The 25,748-nt window shown below is 40.0% G+C and overlaps 1 protein-coding gene across 2 annotated transcripts; it reads right to left on the bottom strand.

The window, feature by feature from the left end:
* Positions 1 to 858: 858 nt before the first annotated feature.
* On the bottom strand, positions 859 to 25,537 carry LOC307037430 (porphobilinogen deaminase-like). 2 transcript variants are annotated; one of them, XM_079678298.1, is made up of 14 exons: positions 25,323 to 25,537; positions 21,841 to 21,894; positions 21,474 to 21,546; positions 20,570 to 20,619; positions 17,604 to 17,659; positions 13,259 to 13,336; positions 12,543 to 12,620; positions 12,390 to 12,465; positions 6,003 to 6,116; positions 5,038 to 5,076; positions 4,812 to 4,931; positions 4,657 to 4,710; positions 3,623 to 3,709; positions 859 to 3,184 (listed from the first exon to the last, which is right to left on the bottom strand). In XM_079678298.1, exons 1-14 carry the CDS (start codon positions 25,344 to 25,346, stop codon positions 3,008 to 3,010), a joined length of 1,080 nt encoding a protein of 359 aa, XP_079534424.1. In that variant the 5' UTR covers positions 25,347 to 25,537; the 3' UTR covers positions 859 to 3,007. The 2 variants fall into 2 exon arrangements, with proteins under 2 accessions (XP_079534424.1, XP_079534423.1); XM_079678297.1 differs by lacking the exon at positions 25,323 to 25,537 and adding an exon at positions 22,033 to 22,163.
* Positions 25,538 to 25,748: the final 211 nt, after the last annotated feature.

Here is a 25,748-nt window from a genome sequence, read left to right as displayed (position 1 = left end):
TGTCCATGCCGGTTTCAGTTGCATTATTTGTCACAGTTGCTCCAATCAGATCGGTCTCCTCCATTTTGTAGATTATTTACGACTTTTGAATCCACATAAACACATCGGCAAAATCCGGCTTACTTTGAGCATGTGTTTTAAACAGTTGACTCCCTTTGTGAATTGTTTCCACTTGCGCCGTCCTTTCATTTCTTCATACAGCGGGAATCCAAATGAATTAATCCATAGTCCAATAACCATCAAAGTCACTCCAATAGTGCTCCTTAATTACGCTTTCATCCTCCTTTAACAAAATACTTCACATTCATCCAGTTTGTGACAGTAGTTGTAGCATTTGAGACTTTTAAACTGTAATTACCGCTGTTTCCCCCCCCCCCCCTCCTTGTGTGTGTGTGTGTAGGGGGGGGGGGGGGGGGGCGCAACTCCCAACAGGAGTCATTTGGGGGGTCTCTTGGGAAAAAAGGTTGGGAACCCCTGTTTTAGGGGATCCCGTTCACCGAGCACCATCCAAAAGCTTGACATTTTTTAATTGATGTCTCAAAAACTAAAAGATGTATTTCTGTACTATTTTGAAGACATTCATGCTTCCTAGATGATGGATCCCTTATGACTTCGGTAATCCCTGATTTTCCTTTACCAACACGGGCATTTTGACTTTTGCCTCGATAGATATCAGGTGATTTGGATTAAGTTACATGTATTCCTACCCCCCCCCCCCCAATGAGGGAATTGTTGTTTTTAAATTCAGTGTTGACTGAAGTCTTCAGTATATAGGTAAGAAAGGAAAGTAATGTAAATCATCAGCAACACAAGTCTGAGCTCTCCACACTTAATTAAAAATAAACAGGACAACAATAATTGACAGGTTTAACACACATAGCTTTATTGACATTTGTTTCTTGAAATCAGTGGTTTTATTTGACATGATGTTCCCAGAACTGGCAAAACAATTACAAGATTGGTGCAACAATGAATACTGTGGTACAGAAACCGAACACAGAGACATTCTATGATAATTCATACAGAAAATAAAGCTGAAAAACAAATATGGCTAACATTGTCTCGGGAGGTTTAAATTAGGTTAAATATACAATGAAGAACTATAAAATAAAAACAAATATGATATGGCATCACACAAACTGTACATTGAGTATACTGATGCAGAATGAAGGAGAACAGGCATTGTAAAAGTAAGGCAGATATGCAGAAAGACATTTGAAGAAATGGCACTTTGAAAGAAACTAACACAAAAAATGGCATTCAAGACATTTTTATTTAATTAAACAAGTCTGAAAATGTTTCGCTTTTGGAAACACTTCAGTTTTATAATGAAGATTACAGCATCTTGCATTACAGCACATACAAATGTGTTTTCATTCATTTCCTTGTTAACTTGAATTACATTCACCAAAGTATATATTCTTGTAATTATGACTTCTGTATATCTTAATGAGATATTCTCTTATTTAGGACATCCACATCTAAAAACTTGAGAAAAGGTCTAATTAATAGGATATTTTAATATAAGAGATTATATCTCATAGTAAAAGAGTAAAATATAATGTAAGCATAAAAAGAGATCAATTTTTCATTATTACAAATTTCAAATCACGTAATAAAGAAATATGTATTTTGTAATTTAATTTGATACAATTACAGAAGCCATAATTACAAGAATACGATCTCATGACGACAAGATCTTTATTTCGTAATTAAAAAAAATATATGGTATGATTAGGAGATACAGAAGGCAGAGCTAAGCATTATTTTAAATGTTTTGTTTTCTTTGATGAATGCAAAGATGCTTTAGAAGAACTACACCAAAAACTTGTATGTTGCAAATTGGACCATAATGATGACTATTTATTCAGTGTGGCAATGCAGCCGTAAACATTCATAATGTAAAGAAATAACCTGTAGTATTTTTCAGTTAAATAAGGACTATGCCACTTAACATTTCTAACAACGGTAATTACCCCTACTCCCAGTTGACGAGTTCACTCCTGTGTACTATACCTTATAAACAGTCGATTACATACTTTACACACAAATGTAGTATGTACACCATATTTAAATATCATAAGCCTAACTGGTGCTTCTAAGAGACATCAGCAAATAATGAACAGGACAATCTTTTGCAGTATAACAGCTCAGTGCACAAAAAAAGTAGCATTTATCGCTCCAGCGTTAACCAACAGAGTAAAACTAAATCCTCCCACAAGGTTCTCATCATGTGTATTAAATATATTCTTTCTCTGTAAAAAGGGAACTAGCAAAGTCTAAAATAGCCTCCATAGCTGACAATGATGCATTCAACTTGAGCTGGATGAAAAAAGTTGAAGCTTCTAGAAAAAAATACTATTTTTCACAACTGAATTCACATTTATATTTACATTTCTCAACTTTCACACCTAAATGAGGCCCATTTTCAGTGCAGCGTATGCCTACTGCACTCGAAACAATTTGCACACATCCCCGGAATCTTTGGTACCATCAAAGCAAGCCTTTCCAACGGAGAATGTAAAAAGCAAAAGAAGAGGTCTAATGGGCACTGATTGGTTATGTTGGGAAAAAGAGTACGAAAACGTTGAATTCAAGTGGCATACCATTTTATTAATCTGATTCTGATATGCTTTAAAAAATGAATTTTATTGTAAGGATATCAGCCAATGATGGTACTGTATTGCTGAGGACGATGTTGGAAGGCCATTTTGTATTAAGGTGGGTTCGAAATGGCTCAGGTGATGGTTCCATGAGGTATTCGTGTAAAAGGCTGGGACCCATAGTGACTCTTAACAAGCTGATTATGACCAAACTATGCAGGACTTTGGTTCAAGTAGTTTAAAATCCTCAATATTTTCTTGATTTAGCTCACAAGGGGCAACAAAAGTTGTTCGTTTTCTCGCGCAAAGTCAAATGTGTAGGAATTCAAGATTTTACTTGGCTGTGGCTGACTGCACTCCAGGACCCAATCTCCTCCAGTGCCTTGCCCTCCAGGGGGGCGGGATTATCTGGCGTCGTTGAGCTGTCGGGCCACCGTCAGGATCTCCTTGGCTCCTTTGCTCAGCAGGAGGTTGGCGAGGTCGATCCCCAGCCGCTCAGCCCGGTCCTGGGCGCCTCCGCAGATCTTACTGGCTGTCACTCCCACACGCTGCACACGCTCATCCACTTCCTCGTCCACGCTCTGTCACACAAACAATACCAACAGAAGGTTTGCTAGGTGGTATGGTGAAGGAAAATAAAAAAAAACACAACACTTCGCACAGTTTCTCCAGTCCTTTAGTGAGGTGTGTTCATTTACGCTGCGGAATTTTCTGGCTTAGTATAGCAGTATGAACCCAAAATAAGCAGGTTCTGCTGTGACGACCACAATAACTTTTCCCTCAATTTCTAAATCAAAGTCAGTCTCCTCGAGATGCTCTTAACACTAAAAGGCTTTTACGACACATTTTTGCTCTACAAGCACAAAATTCCTGAAATGCCTTTGCTTTGTATTGAATATCATTTCCCAAGGTAAAAAAAGAGTTTGGGTTTGGTTGGAACCGACAATTATTACTCTTTGTGAAGTTGAACGATCAACGCTGTGTGTTTCTTACAGTTTCAGTGGTTATCACGCTGTTACCTTGTCATCAGCAGCGATGCTTGTCTGCATGGTTTCCTTCAGACTGTCTGAGCCATCCAGACTGTACACTGCCCCCGTCAGGTAGAGCTGCAACAACACAAAAAACGTTTGACCATCAACATCAGTCAACATTATTTTGCAGAATTACAGATCACGTTAGAAAAAACCTTGTTCGAGGCTGGAACAATGATGTGAGTGGGGTATTCACTCACAATGAAGTGCTGGTGCTTAGATTCCACTATGTCAGACTTCTCACTGTGCAATGATAGCATATGTAGGCTAGCATTAGCAGCTCTATCTTAATCTTAATCCTTTAACAATTCATAGGCTAAAGACCTCAGTTAAATTACTGACTTGCAAAGGAGATTGCCTGAGTAAATAATTATTTTAACGTCTGTGTCGAAGTATATTTTTCTATTGTATACAGTGACTATGTTAAAAAAAATTAACAGTCTCATCTTCTTACATTTTAGTCAAGCTAACTATTACAGCTCTAAACTGTAACTCTGATTTTTGTATCTTGTCTTGGGTTAGGGTACATCTAGTGAAGATGCTAACTTTGTACCTGGGACATCTTAGCTTTAGCCTTAGCCTATTAGCATGATATCATGTATGTAGCAATGAATTCAGATTCAAGAACTTACACAGGGTTTTCATCTAAAACAAGTCAGCTGGAAACATTAAAAAGTCAGCAAGAGACAGCGTTTTTACCCAACTCATGTTTAATTCACGTTAAATTAGCAACCTAGCTATAGTTAGACTAGCTAATATCTGCCAGTGAGAATATCAACTGTTGCCGGGTACTACTTCTGTCTTAAATTAAGAATCCATTGTTTCAATGATGACTAAGCATTGTTAGTTATAAATCTGCCAGCATTTCTACTGTGAATTGCGTGTGTGTGTGTTACACATAAGTGTTACATGAAGCTTGACAGGTATAGCAACAGTAACTAGCAGGGGGAGGGGCTTAGCAAATGACACATTTTATGCTATCCAAATGTGTTTATGTGTGTGCCTCTACTTAGCGTTCTTACCTGAGAGTCCTTCACTTCAGTGTTTACTGCCACCGGAACACTGCACCCACCCTCCTAAAAACGACAGGTGAATTGAATATATGGGGATTGACATTTTCTTAATAGTTTTCAATGTTTGTGTGTGTGTTTATATGCGAGTGTGTGCATTTGTGTACCAGGCATCTGAGGAAAGCTCTCTCAGTGATGCAGCGCAGCACAGTTTCCGGGTGATGGAGGACCGACACCATCTCCAGGATGTCTAAGTCTCTGGCCCGAACCTCCACTGCCAGAGCCCCCTGACAACACACACATTGATTATTCCCCTCAAGAACACATATGGATGTAGTTTGCCATTATTATTATTTGTTTATTTAATATTTATATTTTCCATGTTGTTCTTACCTGTCCAACAGCGTACATACAGTCTTCAGGCCCCAGGATCTAACGTGTACAAATCAGACAGTTTGATTGTTAACCTTAAATGGGCAATCATATAAATATTTAGGAAAAATAAGTGACTGCTACTCTATACAATAAACGTATACTACACATTTATACTCCATTTTACTCGTTATTACAACCATGTTACATCCACATTGCACCAAAGTTACACCATTATCACATCCATATTATACCCATATCACGCTGTTATTCAACCTATTTTACACTTTATTTGCACTTTTATTATTATACCCATTTTACACAAAAATACACCAATGACACACATGGACACAGCCTGTCAAATGATTGTATCCCCCAAGGTACATAAAGCATTAAAGGGTGTAGCCCAGATGTGTTTACATTTAGTTAAATGAGGCACTTATCTATGGAAGCTCTCTTCTCTTCTCCCAGACTCCATTGAAAAAACAGTCATTTTAACAATTAAGTGCAGTGGTGTGTCTTACAAATGTAACATCATCTCAATGGCCTCTGCCTTGATCGGTTAGTTTGTGTGTGTTTTCTTGCAACTTTGGTAAATCGAAATGAACCAATTGAAACTCCAAAGTCACACAATAACACACCAATCGAGACAGCGGGAGATCAGAGACTCCTTTGTTCTGCAAGGTAGAACTACAGTTTTTGTCAATGGAGTCTGGTGGATTTGAAGACATCAAATATAACGCCTTTAGCCCTTTATATCGGCAAGGAAATATGGGGAAACCATTGTAAGTATAGCCTAAACGTGACTGATTTACATATTTTTAGATGTCTGAAATACCTTTACTCTTCACTGTTACTCCAAACTGGGGTGTTCTCACCACCATCTACAGATCAGACCCTCATACAACCCAACAATACTTTTAAATGACAAATGGTGACCCAGAGAGACTTCACAGGGAGGGCTTGTGATGATCATGAAGTGTTACCTGGCTGATGCGGTCGTCCCAGCCCATCCTCCCGAGGCCAGCAGCAGCCAGGATGATGGCTGCGTAGTCCTCCTTCTCATCCAGCTTCTTCAGACGTGTGTTCAGGTTCCCACGCTGGAGAACAAGGCTAAGGACAACACTTCTGAGACTCATACGTATAGTCCAGCAGATATGTGAAATATCTGAAAGAATTGTGCTTTTGATGATAAAATCATGAAATTTGGCACACTGTTAGAGCATGCCCTAAGGAAGATTTTTGGCTATAGGGCCATCGCAAATTTGTCCAATGGCGCCAATGGCGGCCATTTTCGAAATGGCCGCCATTGGTTGTTATTTTACCAGTAGTTTAGGATCTAGACCACCTAGGATCTTGATTCTGGTAGCTAATCCTACATTTTCAAGGATGGGGAATGCATTGGTACTATTTACAACATGCTAGAATGTAGCTGACTATATGTATCTGGTATTCAGGGAACAAAATACACAGTAAACCATTAACATATTTATTATGGTGAAGTCATACATGTTACATAATATATATGAAATATTACAGGTTTTCAACTAAATGCAGAGTTAGTTCTGAAAACACAGTCCACCACAGTGGCAAAGGGCACTGCACTGAATTGCTGCCTTGACACATTTGCATTGTCCACTGCAACCCTTTTTGCATCCACAGCGGAGGAGTTCACAACAGGCCTGGTAATGTGGTCCAGTAAACTTCCCATCCACCTGTGGCCTTCCTCTTCCACCCCCAGTCACCTGGGGATGGGAGTTCAGGGGCTGCAAACATCATCTGTCCCCAGCAGTGACCAGCTTGGAAGGCAGCTCTCTTTGTGTGCTGAATCGATGCTCACTTCTCTACTTCCCCTCTTCTACGACCAGGCCAAATATGTGGCCATGATTCGTCATTCCATCGAGGAGGTATGTCTGGCATTAGAGATTCTGAATCCTGGTCAGATCACTCTGGATCAACCTCTATACGCTGTGGCAAAACAAACCCAGTGGAGCTGGCCAGCAACTCACAGTGAAGATCATTTTATTGTGATGTTTGTTCGGTTTCACATTGAGATGGCAGCACTCAAGGTACTTGGTGACCTCCTGGAGGGGTAGCGGGTGGACAAGAGTGGTGTCATGTTCCCAGTTCCACTTCTGGTCTATCATCCTGCAGCTGGAAATAGAGTTGATGATCTATGTGCGATCAATAAGAGAGGCCGACTTCCTACTCTACATAAATGCCTTGACCAAGATTGTGCCTTGGTTCATTTCATTTAATTTCAAACCTTTATTTATGCAGGTGAATCCCATTGAGATCATTGATCTATTTTTCAAGGGTGACCTGAAGGGTCCTTTCCCTGGGACACACCCAATATGCCGGATGGATACCAGTCCACTTACGTGACATGATTGTGCTAACAGATAACCATCCTGATGTCCATCAACAGTTTCTGAAAGGAAACTTTGCTGTGAAGAAGACGACACGCAGCTTCTCTGCTATTGCCATTGACCAGGCCCACAAGCAGAACAATGCCTCTGTGAAAGGTGATGGTGGTGCTGTAGGCCTGACAGAGAACCCTGCAGCTCTGCGATGCTGGATGGTGTTTGCCTCCGAGATGGCATGTGTGGTTGGGGAGTTTAAGGCCTCCACTGAGAAGAGAAAGAAGACTGACACTCTGCACCATGAGCAGACCAAACATGCACAAATGGCATTTGCACAAGATGTTAAAGCACTAATTGGTGCTACATAAGACATGGGCAATCCATTCTGTGAAATAAGCAGTGAATATCTTCTTGTACTGGATACTAGAGACCTTGCAGATGCAGCAGTCTTTGACACTCTGAACCAGATTGAGAAACTCGGACAGGACGGGTATGACAGTGGAGGAAATAAGTATTTGATCCCTTGCCGATTTTGTAAATTCACCGACTTACAAAGAAATGAAAAGTCTATCATTTTAATGGTAGGTTTATTTTAACAGTGAGAGTAAGAATATCAAAAAGAAAAACCAGAAAATGAAATTATATAAAAGATAAACAATTATTTGCATTTAACTGTGGGATATAAGTATTTGATCCCCTTGCAAAAAACAAGGATTCTGGCTCCCACAGACCGGTTACATAAGTCTATTTCCTTTAGGAAAGTACCCCTCATATCAACTTGTTACCTGTATAAAAGACACCAGTCCACAGAATCAATCAATCAGATTCCAACCTCTCCACCATGGGCAAGACTAAAGAGCTGTCTAAGGACCTCAGGGACAAGACTGTAGACCTGCACTTGGCTGGGGTTGGCTACAAAACCATCAGCAAGCAGCTTGGGGAGAAGGTGACAACTGTTGGTGCGATTATTCGGAAATGGAAGGGAAAAAAATGGACATCAATCAACAATCAATCACCCTCGGTCTGGGAATCCAAACAAGATCTCGCCCCTTGGGGTATTGATGATCATGAGAAAGGGGAGGTATCAGCCAAGAACTACAAGGGAGGAACTTGTTAATGATCTCAAGGCAGCTGAGACCACAGACCAGGGCGACTGTGGCTGTGAGGGAGTGCGGTCGTCTTTCAACCAGAAGGTTGTGGGTTCGATCCCAGCCCATGCAGTCAACATGTCGATGTATCCTTGGGCAAGATACTTAACCCTGAGTTGCTCCCGATGGCATGGCCAACGGTGTGTGAATGTGTATGAATGTTAGGTCCTATAGAGTAAGGTACACTGCTCTGTATGAATGGGTGTGAATGGGTGAATGACATGTAGTATGTAAAGCGCTTTGAGGGGTCTTAAAGACTGGATAAAGCGCTATATAAGTACAGACCATTTACCATTTACCCAAGAAAACTATTGGTAACACACTACACCATAATGGATCAAACCCTGCAGCGCCCGCAAGGTCCCCTGCTCAAGAAGAACATGAAAGGCCCTTCTGAAATTTGACAATGAATATCTGAATGATTAAGAGAAGGCTTGGTAGAAGGTGATGTGGTCAGATGACACCAAAATGGAGGTGGAAACATTATAATTTTGGGGTGTTTCTCTGCTAAGGGGACAGGACGACTTCCCTGCATCGAGGAGAGGATGGACGGGGCCATGTACTGTAACATCTTGGCCAATAACCTCCTTCCCTCAGCCAGGACACTGAAAAGGGTCATGGATGGGTCTTCCAGCAGGACAATACACCTGAACATACGGCCAAGGCAACACAGGAGTTGCTAAAGAAGAAGCACATTTAGTTGATGGATGGGCCTAGCCAGTCTCCAGACCTTAATCCCATAGAAAATTGGTGGAGGGAGCTGAAGTTTTGAGATGCAAAGAATCAGCCTCAACACCTTAAGGATTTGGAGAGGATCTTCAGAGAGGAGTGGACCAAAATCCTTCCTGAGATGTGCACAAACCTGGAGACCAACTACAAGAAGTGTCTGACCTCTGTGCTGTCCAACAAGGGTTTCTCCACCAAGTACTATAACATGTTTTGCAAAGGGATCAAATACTTATTTCCCACAGTTTAATGCATATCAAATGGTATCTTTTATATAATGTACATTTCTGGATTTTCTTTTTGATATTCTTACTCTCACTGATAAATTAAACCTACAATTACAATTATAGACTGTTCATTTATTTGTCGGCAAACTTACAACATCTGCAAGGGATCAAATACTTAGCGCCTGGTCGAACAGAAAAAGCCCATCAAAGATCCCATTAAAAGGAAAAACCTCCCTCTATTCAGCCAGCCTCCAGTCCAAGATAAGTCCAGGTCCAAACAACAGCTCTCATCTCTGAAGAATGACTGTTCTCTGTTCTCTAGGCTCGACATTGTATCTGATATACGTGATGGAAGTCTGGATTAGTTTTTTGGGATTAATTACGTGAAATATAATAAACTTGAAAACCAGGCATGTCCATTATGATTGTCACAAATGGGCAAACTCAGAACTGGTACCAAGTCAGACTTGGTGGGCTGTTTGGAGGACCTGATTTCTTTACAAGAGTTGCATCCCACCACACAGTTAATGCCTCATCCTTGATGGGGCTACTCTTGTGAACATGCTACGACCTGGTGCTGCTAAGACGTTTTTTTACTATGCGCAGAAAGCGTTCTCACCATACATCCTGTCTCAGCTGGAGCATGTCAGCAGAATTGATGACGTGTGGGATGAATATTTCCCCGAAAGTCTGAAGGCTGAAACACTCAGCAAGAGAGGGAAGGGAGTTCATAGACGCGTTGAGCCATCCAGTGTCATTCCTGGAAACTGGCCAGAGTTTCTGCGCATTGAAGACAAGAAGGCTGAACTGTTCTTCTTCCTGGCAACCAGTGTGACAGCCCTCAACACTGGCAAACAAATAATAAGTACTTGCAACATGCACACAAGAGGAGGCTGATACCCACATCCTAATGCACCTAGGAGATGCTGTGAAGGAAGGGTATAGCAAGGTGTCAATACGCACAGTTGACACGGATGTGGTAGTAGCCTACTGGCAATCACAGCAGCCCAATCGACCCAGGCCTGTCGTGAACTCCTCCTGAATGTGTCAAGGTAGCAATTCAGTACACTGCCCTTTGCCACTGTGGTGGACTGTGTTTTCAGAACTAACTCTGCATTTAGTTGAAAACCTGTAATATTTCATATATACTATGTAACATGTATGACTTCACCATAATAAATATGTTAATGGTTTACTGTGTATTTTGTTCCCTGAATACCAGATACATATAGTTAGCTACATTCTAGCATGTTGTAAATAGTACCAATGCATTCCCCATCCTTGAAAATGTAGGATTAACCACCAGAATCAAGATCCTAGGTGGTCTAGATCAGGGGTGGGCAAACTTTTTGGCTCGGGGGCCACTATGAGTTTTCAATTTGACAGACGGGCCGGGCCAGTAGCAGATCGGTGAAAAAATATTTAGCTGTCCACTCATCATTATATACTCTGCACTCAATGTTGCCTTTTCTTTTCCTTGGTCCACTCATTGTTACAGATGCAGGTTCAAAGGTGAATTAGGTTCAAAGGTGAATTAGGTTCAAAGGTGAATTAGGTTCAAAGGTGAATTATTGCGTCATTGTGTCATCGTTTGCGTCATGACGTAACCGTTTACGTGCCTTCTTTTGACCCACACAGCGTTTTACGTCGCTGATTTTCTCCGCAACACCGCTCACAACATCAATAGAGGACTGCGTCGGGTAGTCTTTAATTATAAGAAGCCAGATTAAATTAAAGAACTACTTCTCCAACCTTGTACCTTTCTCCAGAGTGCCGTGGTGAATTGTTTATTAATGTGGTTCAGCTGCATTACCGCCCGCTGCAGTGCTGCTCGTCTACCGGAGTGTATTCTCCCGTTAACTCGCGGCAGCAGCCGCTGTAAAGTTTTCATTGTCTGACTGTCACACAAGCAGCTGATAAATATCCCCATCCCCATCAGTGAATGTGTTTTAGTCTGGAAGCTGTTTGGCATCACAACGCTGTTATGAACGTTTCTCTGGCATTCTACAGGTGATGTTAGCATAGCAACCGAAGCTAATCAGACTATCTTGACTACTTGCTGATATCATATTGTGGCATATGCCGTTTTCTATACGAATATTTTACCGGCGTAATTTTCGTTATGATTTAACTTCTGATGGCCACATGTAGCCAATGTATTGATTCCATCCGATAGCTGCAATAATACAAAATAACAGGAAAACGTCTGCTTCTTCACAATAGTCAATAACAGTGAACGGATGGTTATTAAAGTAAGGTCAAATAACCAGACTCACACTAAGCCTGTTAGTGTTGCCTGACGTTATATAAGTGTTTTATAAATGTTGGTCACGTTCTAGTCACTTTGCTCAGCGCTACTGCTTGTTACAACTTGTATTCGCCAATCTTGCCGGGTTTCCGAGTGGGGCCAGCTGAGAGAATAGACCTGACTCCAGCAAAAGTAAATTGTGTCTAGAGTGCGCCATCTAGTGGGATCAACTGAAATGCCGGGTATTGCAGGAAAAAGGCAAAATGAATGCGGTCTTTACTATAATTTGGACAATTTTGTACCAATATTCGGCGGGCCAGATTCAAAAGCCCAACGGGCCGCATATGGCCCGCGGGCCGTAGTTTGCCCATGCCTGGATCCTAAACTACTGGTAAAATAACAACCAATGGTGGCCATTTTCAAAATGGACGCCATTGGCGCCATTGGACAAATTTGTGATGGCCCTATAGCCAAATATCTTCCTTAAGGCATGCTCTAACAGTGTGCCAAATGTTATGCTTTTATCATCAAAAGCACAATTCTTTCACATATCTGCTGGACTATTAAGCTAAAGATGGGCAGAGTGTAGTAAATTCAATCCAATTCCCATTTTAATTCTCAGTGATCATCATGTTGTAACATTGCTTCCTAGAAAGGATACGATATCTTTGAACTCCAGGTGGGGGAACCTCTTCTTCAGCTGGGCGGCGCGGCGCAGGGAGCTGGTGCCGATCACACTACACAACCACACAGGATGAAGATGAGCTATCCATACTTCTGATATGAGTGAAATACACATGTAGTTGGACCGTACCTGCTGTCTGGCAGAGTGCCAAGAGTTTTGCCAACATGTTTGGGATGTAGCACCACTGCATCATGGGGGTTTTCCCTCCTAAAATCAGCAGAAAGCAGTGAATGGTTACAGCTGACAACCAGTTAGATTACACAAAAAGCACTACAAAGTAGTATGTCATATATTATTTGTGCTGAGGCACAGCTCCTATACCCAGTAAAACTGGGAAATATGGGAAATTGTGATGATATTGTAGGGTTGACCATTAATGTTTTCCTAAATTGTTTACACAATGAGATTTCTGATAGATGCCAGAGGGAGTTTCTCTCCCACACACTGATGATTAGAATTTTTTTTTTTTAAGTTAGATAAATAATATGTAAATATATATATATTAAAAAGTATTCACAGAATGCAAAATAATTATAATCAAACATAGTAAAAAATATTAAAAATCAGTACCCATTTTAAAGCAGGGAGATAAAGATAATTAAACGGTGCAGCAACATAAAAATGTCAAATGTTTGATTATCATTTTCAAGATGAACACTCAAACTATTTTGCCTTGTGTGCACTGTAATACATATGTGTTATATTGTTGTACAATGTACAAAAAACAAACATTTTTTAAAATGTATTTCATTCAAATGGAACAATACCAAATCCCCCCCGGAATAAATAGAGTCTTTGGGTTCTGATATAACAGAATTACTGCACACCACTGTGAGAGCACTTACTTGAGCACGGCCCCAATGGTGAATCCTGCAGGCAGCGTGGTGGGGAGATCTTTTAGGGAGTGGACCACCAGGTCAACCCTGTGGGACAGAGAGCAGGAACATTACATCACATATACAGGCTCTTTATGTCTCATGGTATAATACAGCCATTCAGTCCTGGGGATATTTAACATGGTCACAGTAGCTGCTACATCTGAGGCGGAGAGGAAATGAAAGAGTTTTCCTGCATGTGAAGCATACAGCGGCTGCTCTTATGGAGTCCTGAGAGGGGGTTGTGGATAGAAGAAAGTACCTTAATACAGCTGATTGCTGAATTTTTGGGGAGATTTTATTGGCATAAACTGCTTTGAATTCCTACTTGCTACTGGTACGATAATAGTACTTTTCTTACTCAGTTTCAATGTTACAATTTGAAGAAGTGACTGTAGTTGCTGCATTGAAATCCAAAACACAGACAAGCCAAGGAAATCCAAGTTTCAGTATCATGGATACCCTATTGATTTAATTTAATCGTATGTTGTTTTCCTGACTGACAATAATATTTAGACTCCATTCAGTAAAAATAATGCACGGTACTCTTACTTTTTTTAATCTGACTGGCAAGGACCTCAGAATGTGTATTAACTTCCAGTTCAATGACAGCGGATGTTTAACTCAAAAAGGGGAGGGGCCATGACGTGGATGGGAAGGACCTGGATGGGTTGCTCTAATGTATACCTGAAGCTTTCTATTGACACTAAGGCTGGAGCCACACAGAAACGGAAATGAAAACGAACCGAATTCAATATCAAAAAAGTATTCCATCCACACGCAATAGGCAACAGAAACGTGTCTTTCCACACAGGGCCGTCCTATAGGCAGACTATGCGGGGGCATAGGGCCCCCGCGGCCACTAGGGGGCCCCAAACTGAAATTTTTTTGTATTCATCCGAAAAACAAAAAAAGTTTCATTCATACACACAAAGATGAACAAAATGAGTAGAAGCGGGAGGGCTGAAGCATTGCTTGTGGAAAGTAGCCCTCCCGTGCATCATCCTAATACAGCGGCATTATTGCGTCAAAAACGTATAGAAAGGAAGGAGTATAAAGAAAACAGGAGAAAAAATTAAATAAAAGTTAGGGCAGGAAAAAAATAAATGCATATATATATATATATATATACATACATACATATATACATACATATATATATATATATATGAAAACCTGATATAGGGTCATTTTCTGCACATGTCAATAGCAGTTTCAACTATCTTTTTTTGGAAATTAAAATACTATATATAAATATATACATAGGTACACATGTACTTGGCAAATGAATAATAATAATAATAATATATGCATAATTGCATATAAACATTATGAACACTTATTTTCAAGTGACTTTTTTAAATTCATATGTTCACGCTGTGGTTTGGAACTGCTTTTGAAAGTTATTAGGCATTTTCTTATGGAAAATGTTGTGCATAATCAGTACTGTTTTAAGCTGTATTATCTCAACACATTTTAATAGATTGAGTTTTTTTAAATATGGGAGTTGTGTGTTCATATTTACCAACACCACAGACTATTCGTAATAGGCTACGTGTTTCCCCATATTTCGGAGCAGTAGTAAAGGTAAGGGAGAAATAGACTGTTATAAAGAGTATCTTTTCTTCAAGAATGTTCTTAGTATGATACAAAATACCTATTGTTTTTGACAGTTTAGTCTGTACATAATTTATATGGTGCTTCCAATTGAGTTTTTCGTCAACAAGCAGTCCTAAAAATGTACATGCACCAACTTTTTCTATCTCTGTATTGCAAATCCGTATAATGCAGTCATTTCTACTCTCAGACTTTGTGTTGAATAACATGTAATTTGTTTTGGCCACATTAATGGATAATTTATTAACTACAAACCAGTTACATAGTATTTTTAATTCTGCATTCACAATTTTAACAAGATCGCCAAGATTATGATGGGAGCAGAGAATTCAAAGTTCAGGTTCAGCCTCAATATATTTGGGGAGAATTAAAATGAGCCGTCTTTATTTGTAGACAGCCAAGCCCCCTCCTGTGTTCGCAGTGGCGTTTTTATATGTACAAAAGTGGTGGGGCACAAAAAATGTAGATGTCTATATATAAGCTTCTGCAGTGAGGTTCATGGCTGGTGAGGCACTGGCACTGACTCTTCAGGTTTACAAATATTATATTTTGACCTAAATCCAAATATAATATTATTTTCAAAAGCTTCTTTTGTCTGATGCTTCGATTAATTTTGAACAGACAGTTCAACAAAAGGATACCCAAAAAATGTAATGTTATCATTTAAATATTGAATTGTTCTCTCTCAGTAAGATCCCATTTTCAATAAAATTGCGGTCTTACCTTGACTTGAAGATGAAGTTAATTTGCCTATCCTTCTGGACAAAAATCTCTATTACTTTTTTTAAAAGTCCTCCTTATCTTCTTGTAGTTTCAAAAGTCCATCATAAATCTAATCGATAGATTTATGATTAGAAAATTATAAAAGTAGGGTAGACATGTGGATACTATCCGGCTGAACAAAACGTGCATTTATCTAACAGGTACGTTTCCCACAGATCTTATTTTGAGCTATTTTCTAAAATCCCATGGAGAAATATCATTGCTTTTTGTGGAGGGAAGCCATGCGCAGCTTACTTCCTGGTTTTAGGACGTGTCTCTCTCTCCTCTTCACACACCACACTTTTCGCGGCACACATACTTACAGCCAATCAGCTCTGAATGATGTGAGATGATGTATGGTGGGGATGGCAGCTCAGTGACCCTATGGTCATTATTTTTTTGCCACACACATTAAATAGGACAATACTCTGAGCATGCGCAGTGTAGTTTTTACAGTCACCGTTCACTTAGACAGGGAGAGGGAGGGGCATGATCGGGTTTTGTCCCACATGGCTCTAAACAGCTCAATCGGGACACACTGTAGACACTAATTAGAAGAACACAGACTAAAACAGCAATGTACATACGAATCAGATCATTAACAATGATCTTAAAATATATTTTATATATTTTGTTATTTATTTTTTGCATTTTTTTGTAATCATTATTTGTAATACTTTCTGCTGACACTAGTTGGGGCTGTGCCCCACCTGCCCCTAATGGCCAGTTGCCACTGTGTGTTCGGTGAAGCATTATATGCTTACAAATCCAATGTAGGATATAAACACGACTAAACTGCAATGATAGCAAAGCTGTGGCTTGGGTTTTTGGGGTAATAAAGTTCAAATCATCGTTGGGCTGAACATTGTTGAGAAAATGCTGCATCTCTTGCATTTATTGACATAGAGGAGCCTTATTGTTTACCTTTTTAATATCATCTTTTGTAATTTTCAATTGCTTGGTTTTTGTGAAATAAGCCTGTTTTCCTATTAAAGTGTAACAGATTGATGCATCTCCACAGATCATCTTAAAGGCTTCGGAATCCCCCCCATTGTAGTTAAAAAAAACTGTTAAAACTAGGGCCCCCAAACAGCATCTTGCATAGGGCCCCCAAAAAGCTAGAAACGGCCCTGCTTCCACACGAGACCACTCGACCCACTGGAGACGCTGTAGTACATATGCCGGGACTGTAAGTGGCGCTGTACTTCCAACACAAAATACCCCAAAAGTAGCAAAGAAGACTTCCCGAGCATGGTTACCATGGTTGCCCTTCTGTTTATTCTCCGTGGTGGATTTAGCAGCAGAGGTGGGGAGAGGCAGGGGCCAGGGCTCTGGCTCTTTTTCTCCCTCCCCGAGGCAAGCGTGTGCTCCTGCTGTAAATCTCCCCGGTAGTCCACCAGCAGATGAAAAACACCCACCTCTTCCAAGGGACGAGGGGACCGTGCGGCAGAGTTTCCGGTCAACATGTCCCTTAAAGTTTAAATCTTGCGGACAAAATTTGAAAAGTGCCGGTCAAAGGTCTTCTTTGTTATTTATTGAGCTTTAAAACAAATGAATAACGTCTCTCTTTTCCCCCCCCCCTCTCCTGACAGCCCGTCAGTATTTTCGTTATCAGGAAATTATTGTATAGGGCGTAATCACGGAGCCGTTTGGCCCCCCAGAGCGTTGCGTCCGCAGATCTACCCCCCTTTGGACCCGTTATCGTTATCCGCGTTTCCCTGTCGGCCTTGTGTGGCCGAACCGTCTATAAGATAGAGAACTGTAGCGGATAACACCCGTTTTGTCACGGTTTGGATAGGGCCTAAGTGTTTGTAACTGACGCTATGCTTTGTCTCAATTGATCCCTGTCAGTGAGCTCTACCGCTCGGTGTTGGTTGGTGAAACAATGGTGTGCAGCCAGTGTGTGTCAGCCACAGATGACAGCGCTAACACTCACTCGTTCCTCTCCAGAGCATTCTCCAACTCTTTGGTGAACAGACTCTTCTCACCAATCTGCATTGAGAGAAAACACACAAACAGAGAGGGATTTAGGGTGCATTGTTACCTGTTGCATTGAAAAACATACTACTACTATAAGCTAATAAAAATTGACCTTACATGTCATGTATGGTGTGTAATCAAGCGTTAACTCTATAGGGAAAAGCATTGTTTTCATGCCCTGGTTAGTTATGAGTGTTTATTTTTGCTTCCATTACATGTCAACTAATTTGTCTTTGTGTGTTTGTAGTCCTAAGAAATATTCAGTTAAAAAAAATGTTGAATCTAAAATGACAACGAGAATGAAACAATCATTTTTAACCTTGTGTTTTAATATTTACACATGTTTAATAAAATAAAGGCAGACATTTTTTAAACGTGTAATCCATCAAAATTATTGTCGGAATTTAAGTTGGTTTTGTGTTTTGTAGTAATATCTATTAGTATAATTGTTTACCCTATTCACCTGTATATCCTAAATTAGACACTAATCCTGCGATCCTGACTGAGGCAAGGCAAGGAAAGTTTAGGGTAGAGAGCAATACATTGTTATAAAAGTCTGTAATGTACTCAGTGTTTCCCCTAGGATGGAGTCATAGCAGCGCTGCTAAGGCACGTGGGCCCAGCATAATGTGAGCGCGGATAATTTTTTAGTGTGTGCCAATTTGTTTCTATGTGTCTGCCAGCACAAGAAAGGCTCTTGAGGCCTAGTACCAGGGCCAGTTCTAGACAATTTGCTGCTCTAGGCGAGATTTTATATATAAAGAATAAATGAAAAATCTCTACGAAAGACAATAAACTCACGGCTCGACATTAAGGGCAATCTATTATGCCAGCAGCTCGCGGATCCAGTAATGAGTGACCCGACAGTAAAACTAAACATATCTATAACTAGTTTAGGTAGTTTGAGAGGTAATTAAAATAGCTACGTGTGATATTCTAACCTGAAGTGTGTGTTTTGTCCGCTCACTGCTGCATGTGATCATGCAGTGCTGCGTGTCGACTCGTCAGCAGCAGCTGATCTCTCTCTCCCGTAAGATTAGACTTCACTCGCGTTTATGTCCATATTGATCAGATCTAGCTAGTTCTAGCTAATGATAGGACTACCTGCTTATTAAAAGAAACCTAAACAATAAGTGTCGCTATGCAACTGGGTGAGGCCACAAAGTATAGCGCAGCATTATGCATTTGTTTACATGCCCACCGGAACCCAGAGGCATTACCAACAGATCAACGCACAATCAACCCATACAGGACATCTCTTTCTCCACATTAAGTGTTAGACATTAGAATTGACTATTCTTGTCTGTCACATACTCTTCTTGTCTGTCACATAAGTGGCGCAACTGAAGCGGTATTGTGCTAAAGGGAAATTATTGTGACCGAAGAGATTTAGATTTGCCGGCTAACAGGGAACTCTGACGTCGCCATTTTGTATGCTTCGCGGATGCGCTCGGCTCCTCTCGACTGCTGCTCGGCTCTGCTCGGTCAGCTTCCGGATGAGGAGGCATTCGTTCGACCAACTTACAGTAGATAACATTACAAACATTTTTAACAGGGTCCATAATATTGTAAATAATGTTTGTTTTAGTTACAACTGAATGTAATGTTTTCTACTTTTTTACATCTGATGAAGGCATTTGCCTAAAACCCTTTGTGGCATTTCGTCCGCACGCATTTTTCAGGGCAATCTCTATTGGGCTCAGGGTCATCTTTAAATTAGCTTAGATGGCCCGCAATCTGGTGCACTTTGAGCACACAATTACTAGAGACCTGATCTAGGGGGTACAACTATAAAGAACCCATATGAAAAAGATCGGTTTACATTTTAATAGTCAAATAAGTATGTGAACATAACCAATAACCTACCATAGCCAATAAAAAATAAATGTAACTTGTTTTAGTTGTTCATTTATATCTTATTTTACCCAGTTAAAATGTATTAATTTATGCATATTTTTGTATCTCTCCAACTTTAAACAATATTTTTGGATTACTTTCCTATAGTATACATTGGAATGATTTCAAACCTGTTTTTATTTATCCTAATAATCATAAAGGAGTGCCTTGGAAATATGTGTTTACATAATTTGTGGTCAAAACGTTTGAGACCCACTGAGATAACTAGACTAAAATTAACTATCTAAACACTCAGAGAGTCCTTTACCTCACTGAGCCTCTCAGTCTGACAGGAGAGCTATCCCCCACCCTGGTTGTAGAAACATCTTCTTCTTATATCCGTTAGGGCAGCTAGCACCAGATTCTAATAACAACAGCGCCGGTACCGGAGCGCCCTCTCTCTCTCTCCCTCGCTCGCTCTCTCTCTTCCACGCTCGCACTTTGGCTGTGAGCTGCGGGCGCCTGATAAGCCAACATCCCCCACTTTCATCACTTACAGCGCCCATCGTACAGGGCAAATGAAAAGTGTAACCGGGGTGAAAAGGGTGTTACATTTACTTAATTATGAATGTTGTTACATCAAGGCCGAAAATTAGGATGAACGGCAACGGTCAAAAAAAAAATTCCCTCCCAGAGCTACCAGCGTAGCGCCCCCCAGGTCTGGCGCCCTAGGCGACCGCCTATGCCAAATATCAGCCCTGCCTAGTACATACAGTGGCAATGTCTCAACATTTAGCAAAAATACACCTTTATTGAACATACAATAACACAAATACTACAAATCCACATAACAATCAAAAATTATTATTTTTTGGGTACTTGGCTGGCGCCCCCTACCAGCGGCACGCATATTTCAGCAGCGGCGCTGCGCCGCCACTATTTGTATATAGGGGAAACACTGGTACTATATGTCATTTAAATATTGACTGCTTTAAGTCTGCATGTTTTGGGGATTATTTGATTAATATGTAAACTAGAAATTAGAATGTTCTGTGTGCTGATGTAAAGCCCCATGAAAAGCCTCACCTTTGATAAAGCTGTGTCCAGGATTTTGTCTCCTAATGTTGACATGCCAACTGGAAGAGAGAAGACATTTGATTAACCAGATATAACTCGCAGAAACACCAGTAGTGTCTCATGAAACACATGTCCACAGGTCTTTCACAACTTTTCAGATAAAATACTCATACTTATTATTTTAGGGGATCATAACATATCAGCAAAGGTTTCTGTTCAAAATAAGAGCAGACTTTAATATAATTGTGTAGAGTTGTTTAGGTTTTTAGCCTAGCTGATTGAAGGAAATGCTTTTTAATAATGAAGCAGTTGTTGATCGCTGTAAGAGTAGTGAGGAGTCAGCAGTCAATGATGACATAACACACTGTTAATACAGAGTGTGTATTTTAAATCAAAAGTTTGTATTTATATAGCCCAATGTCAAGAAACAACTAAGGCGTTATAGATCAACAAATATGAATGACAGTGTAAAAAGACAAGATAAAATTACAACATATATTTAAATTACAGGTTAGAATGTAGAATATAAGAAAAAGGGTAAAAGATAATAAAATACCAACAAATAGGATACTGGAGGAAGTTCTAGGGAAGCCTTAACCAGCCTTAACTATAATCCTAGTCTTTAATGTGAGGATGCTGTCTGCGTCCCTGATAGAAAGCTGGTTGCTGATTATGAGCTCTTTAAGGTAGGATTGAGACTGAGCATTAAGAAGGGATGTGCTGGGACAGCCTGATGAAAGGGAATTTCACTAATGGGCATACATTTGTTTAGGAGGCTGGATGAAGTAGTGAGTAAGATTAGCTGGGGACAAATCTTATTTTATCTCCACAGAGTCTTACGTCTTACATTCAAGCCAAATGTGCCCACACCTCTACAGGGTCATGTGATATAGAATAAAGGCTGGGTTTTTACCTATTTCCAGGTTTAGTTCAGGGTACAGCTCCTTCAGCTTCTCTGCCACACTGTCAGTCTGGATGCGAGCCAACTGGGATAGAAGAACATGTTAGCTGATATATTTCAAATAGCCATCCACAGTGACAGTCAGATCATGTTATCTTAAAAGACATTGTTGAGGCTGAGCTACGTTATCTCTGGGGGAGGAGCTCCAGACTTCTTGCTCTGCTGTATCTTTACATCAGATAACTCACATTTAACTGGCTTAGGCTCATGTTCAAACATTTAAATATACACTGATGCAAAAGCCCCTCTCTTTTTTAAATATATTCATAAAAAATAAGCAATCAAAGTTAAGCTCTGGTTAATTTATGTAGAACTGTACCTGGCTCTTGCGGGTTCCAATCCGGAAGACACGACTAACCTTGCCATTTCCATCCTGCCGGGACAAAAAAAGAAAGGTTTAAACTCACTGTCTGCCAAATTCCTTAAAGATACAATGGTCCAAACTCATTATCATCCTCGTCTAGAACTAGTTTTCTATATAATGCTGAAACATTTTCTCCGCTGGCCTCACCCTGATGTACTTGTAAGGTCCTTTCTCCATGCTTCTGTATCCGTGCACTGTGGAGGCTATTGTGTGTTTGAGAGGCTGAGGCTGCCTGCTGTGTCTCGGTGAGGAGCTGAGGTCATATAGCCTCTTGTCTAGATACAGTGGTCTTTTTACCGGACACCCCCTCCTTCCCTCCCTCCCCTCCTCCAGGACCTCCACCCCAGATATCTCTGGTTCCAAAAGATAAGTGCCGATTCATTGAGTTCGTTATTAAAGGCAGGGAGGGGCCGCTGAGGAGGGTTTGAATATGAGGTGTGGTCCCAGGGTTCTTGAGCAACTTGGGTTAGAGACTTTTATTCTTGGCATTGGAAAGGCGTTATATTTTATCGATTGAAAAAAAAAAACAGCTAGCTGCCATAGAATAGGAAACATAAATATATGTAAAATCAACATATTTAGCACATTTGTCGCTGCTGGTTCGTTGAGGAAACTAAATTAAAAAAAACACTTTGCATGTCATAAACAAGCAGTTTTTAATGTGTCGATAAGTGTTATTGGTAGGCATGGGATAGTATGAAAACGTAAATGTCTTGATTTTGCAGGCTATAATAATTCCGTGAAGTGATATTATCCCCAAAACTGACCAATTATGCTTAAAACTCTTAAAATGGCAATTAAATCCCTTTCCTTTAAGTTATTTTATTTTGTGAACACCCTTTTTCAGTGCAAAATAAACTTAGATAAGGTCCCTCTGTATATAAAAAAGATACTTTGAAAATATATATAAATACTTGCACAATGTTTAAAATTACACACTTTTTTAAAAATTTCCAGAATGTAAGTGAGCTGGACAACTTTTTAAACACTTTCATGTGAAGATGTGCTCAATTATGATGAGAACTGTCATTAAAACTGTCTGGAAGCTTTTGATTGGCTCGAAGTGGTGAAAACCACACTAATTGTCAGAGAGAAGAGTAACAATATAAAATAACTCCAAATAGATCAATATACAATTAACATCAGTTAATAAAACATATTTATCTTTATTACATTATAGTAGAGTAGCATAATTGATAAAGGTTTGTATTGTATTATATGAGATCATGCATCCAATTGCTTTAGAATTGGTCTCATTGGAGTTCCTTAGCCAATGTTATTAGTTTGAATGTTGTTAGGAGTCAGGCAACTTGTTTGTGCTGTTAGCAAATATACCTACCCCTAAAAAAAAAAAAAAACACCAGCTCTCTGATGCCACTGGTTGGCTGTCTTAATGACATAAAGGCCTGGATGGCGCTAAACTTTTTAAATATAAATGAGAGCAAAACGGAGGTCATTGTGTTTGGACCAAATGGTGATGTCCCTTCCATTGACCTGGGTTCCCTGCAACCGTATGCAAAACCCATGGTCACTAATCAGGGCATCAAAATCGACAGTACTTTTAAATTAGATAAACAGATAAACTCTGTGGTTGAGTCCAGTTTTTATCACTTGAGGCTCCTGTCCAGAATTAAACCGGTTTTATCCTTTTTAGACTTTGAGCGTGTAATTCATGCCTTTGTTTCTACTCGTCTAGATTACTGTAATGCAGGGGAACTTTATGCCGGCCTAAACAAGACCTCGCTGGCACGCCTGCAGCTTGTACAAAACGCTGCGGCTCGGCTGCTTACAGGAACACGCAAGCATGGGCAATCGCACCTATTCTGACTTCCCTCCACTGGCTTCCTGTCCATTTTAGAGTTCCTTTTAAGATGTTATCGTTTGTTTTTAAATCGCTCAATGGGCTGGCCCCTCAGTACATCTCAGACCTTCTACAGGTGTACACCCCCTCAAGGGTTTGGGGAGACCGGGCCTTCTCAGCGGTAGCCCCCAGGCTCTGGAGCGACCTGCCCCTCCCATGTCAAATTGTCCCCCACTCTTCAAACTTTTAAGTCCCGCCTGAAGACCCACCTCTTTTCCCTCGCTTTCGAGTCAGTTTGAGTTATGTTTTATCGATTTGTATGCTTTTATTGTCCGTCCATAGCCTTTATGTGCCTTTTATCTATTCTTATGTGTTCCTTTTTATCTATTATTGTAATATTATATTATATTTATTATAATGTTATGTTTGCTATGAAGCACTTTTGTAAACCCTCTGTTTTTAATATGTGCTATATAAATAAAGTGGATTGTATTGTATTAGCATTGTAAGAATGAATTACTTACAGTACTTAAGTACACATTTGAGGTATCTTTACTTTAGTATTGCCATGCCTACACCATCATCCACAACTCAGTATATTTCATTAACATTTGAGAAATCAACTGGTTTGATAATCAATTAGTTGTTTGCAAAAATATTTAACGTTAGTCTCAGTTTTTCAAACACTTTTTTTCCCTGTTAAATGACATCTGCAGGTTTCACTGATGATGAGATGCCATTTATTACTATTTTTCGACAATTTTAAAAACCAACCAACAATGATAAAAGACAGATTAAGAATATAACATATGTATCCATAATAAAAAGAATAATAATAATACGTTTCAGCACAATGTTTAAATTATTAATCAACTGACTCCAAGAAAAACTGCTCCTAGTAATATTGTATATATTCTGGTGATGCTCAATGTATAATAGTTATACTCGGTATTTAGGATTTATACTTGCATGTCATTTGTTAGACGCTTTAATCCAAAGCGATTTACATACATTCAGTACTGTGGACAATCCCCACAGGAGTAATTTGGGGTGAAGTGTCTTGCAGTCTGCAGTAATTTAGGGTGAAAAAATATCATAACACGTAACGTCGGAGAGCGGATCAGCTGCCTATTTTGTAAAAGTGTAATAAAGCTATTAAAGCAGTTAAAACGAAACTCCTCTGATGGTTTATTTTGCAATTCCCAATATATATCTTAATGGAAGTTAACCACCATATGTTTTGGAGTGTCCTTCTAACATTCTGGGTTGCAAAGTTAAACAGACAGCGACTGGATGGGTAAAGTTTACAGCTTGTTGACAACATATTACTAGTCTGTTATCGCAGTTTATTACCCTAAAAACTTAGTCTATAACCTCAACATTTATCATTTCAAACTCAACTCTTAAACATGTTCATTAGCTGTTTCTAGCTCGCATCTGTCCATGGTGTCAAGGTTTGACGACTCTCTTTTTGCTCGACCAATGAGAACCCAAGCACTGGAACCGACACACGGATTAACCAATCACCGCTCTCCAAATGACAGAGCATACGGAAATGGCGTTTGCCATCCACAGCAAGTACAGAAGGTTCTCCATGCATGGCGCAAAGCACCGGGTTAATTTGCTTAAAACCTACCGGAGAAGTTCCTTCCGCCGACATGTCCTTGACCCGGTTCGCCCCACCGTTCTTGCAAGGATCCACAGCGCGATTTGCTTGACTCAGAGACCATTAAACAACACGAAATCCTTGAAAAAAGTCAGGGTGCTACTCTCATTCAGCCCCTCATGAGTGAACGCCGAGGCTGTGATGTCATTGGACCGTCCAGAGGTCATTTCCTGGTTCCGCCTTCTAGTTCTCTCCACGAGCAGCGGCTAGCGTGAGGATCAGTCAGTGATCGAGGGTTTTATGATCGATCCATTTAATTATGATCGTATATTCCAAGTAGATGTTGACATTAGCAAGAATAAACCTCAATGTGGTTAACTTGGGATCACATTTAAATAGAGTTAAAGAGGTGTGTGAAATTGTGCAAGTAATCTATTAAAGGTGGGGTAGGTACAT

This window comes from Notothenia rossii, assembly GCF_949606895.1.
Source record: "Notothenia rossii genome assembly, chromosome: 4".
NCBI lineage: Eukaryota > Metazoa > Chordata > Actinopteri > Perciformes > Nototheniidae > Notothenia > Notothenia rossii.
The sequence above is the reverse complement of the archived record's forward strand: the minus strand, read 5'-3'. Positions and strand labels throughout refer to the sequence as shown.

Coding starts and splice junctions, on each gene's coding strand:
- LOC307037430 (XM_079678297.1), bottom strand. CDS start 22,062: ATGGAGAAAGGACCTTACAAGTACATCAGG. Junction 3,710..4,656: donor CTGAAGTGAAGGACTCTCAG/GTAAGAACGCTA, acceptor GTGTTGTTGCAG/CTCTACCTGACGGGGGCAGT. Junction 3,185..3,622: donor GCATCGCTGCTGATGACAAG/GTAACAGCGTGA, acceptor TTTGTGTGACAG/AGCGTGGACGAGGAAGTGGA.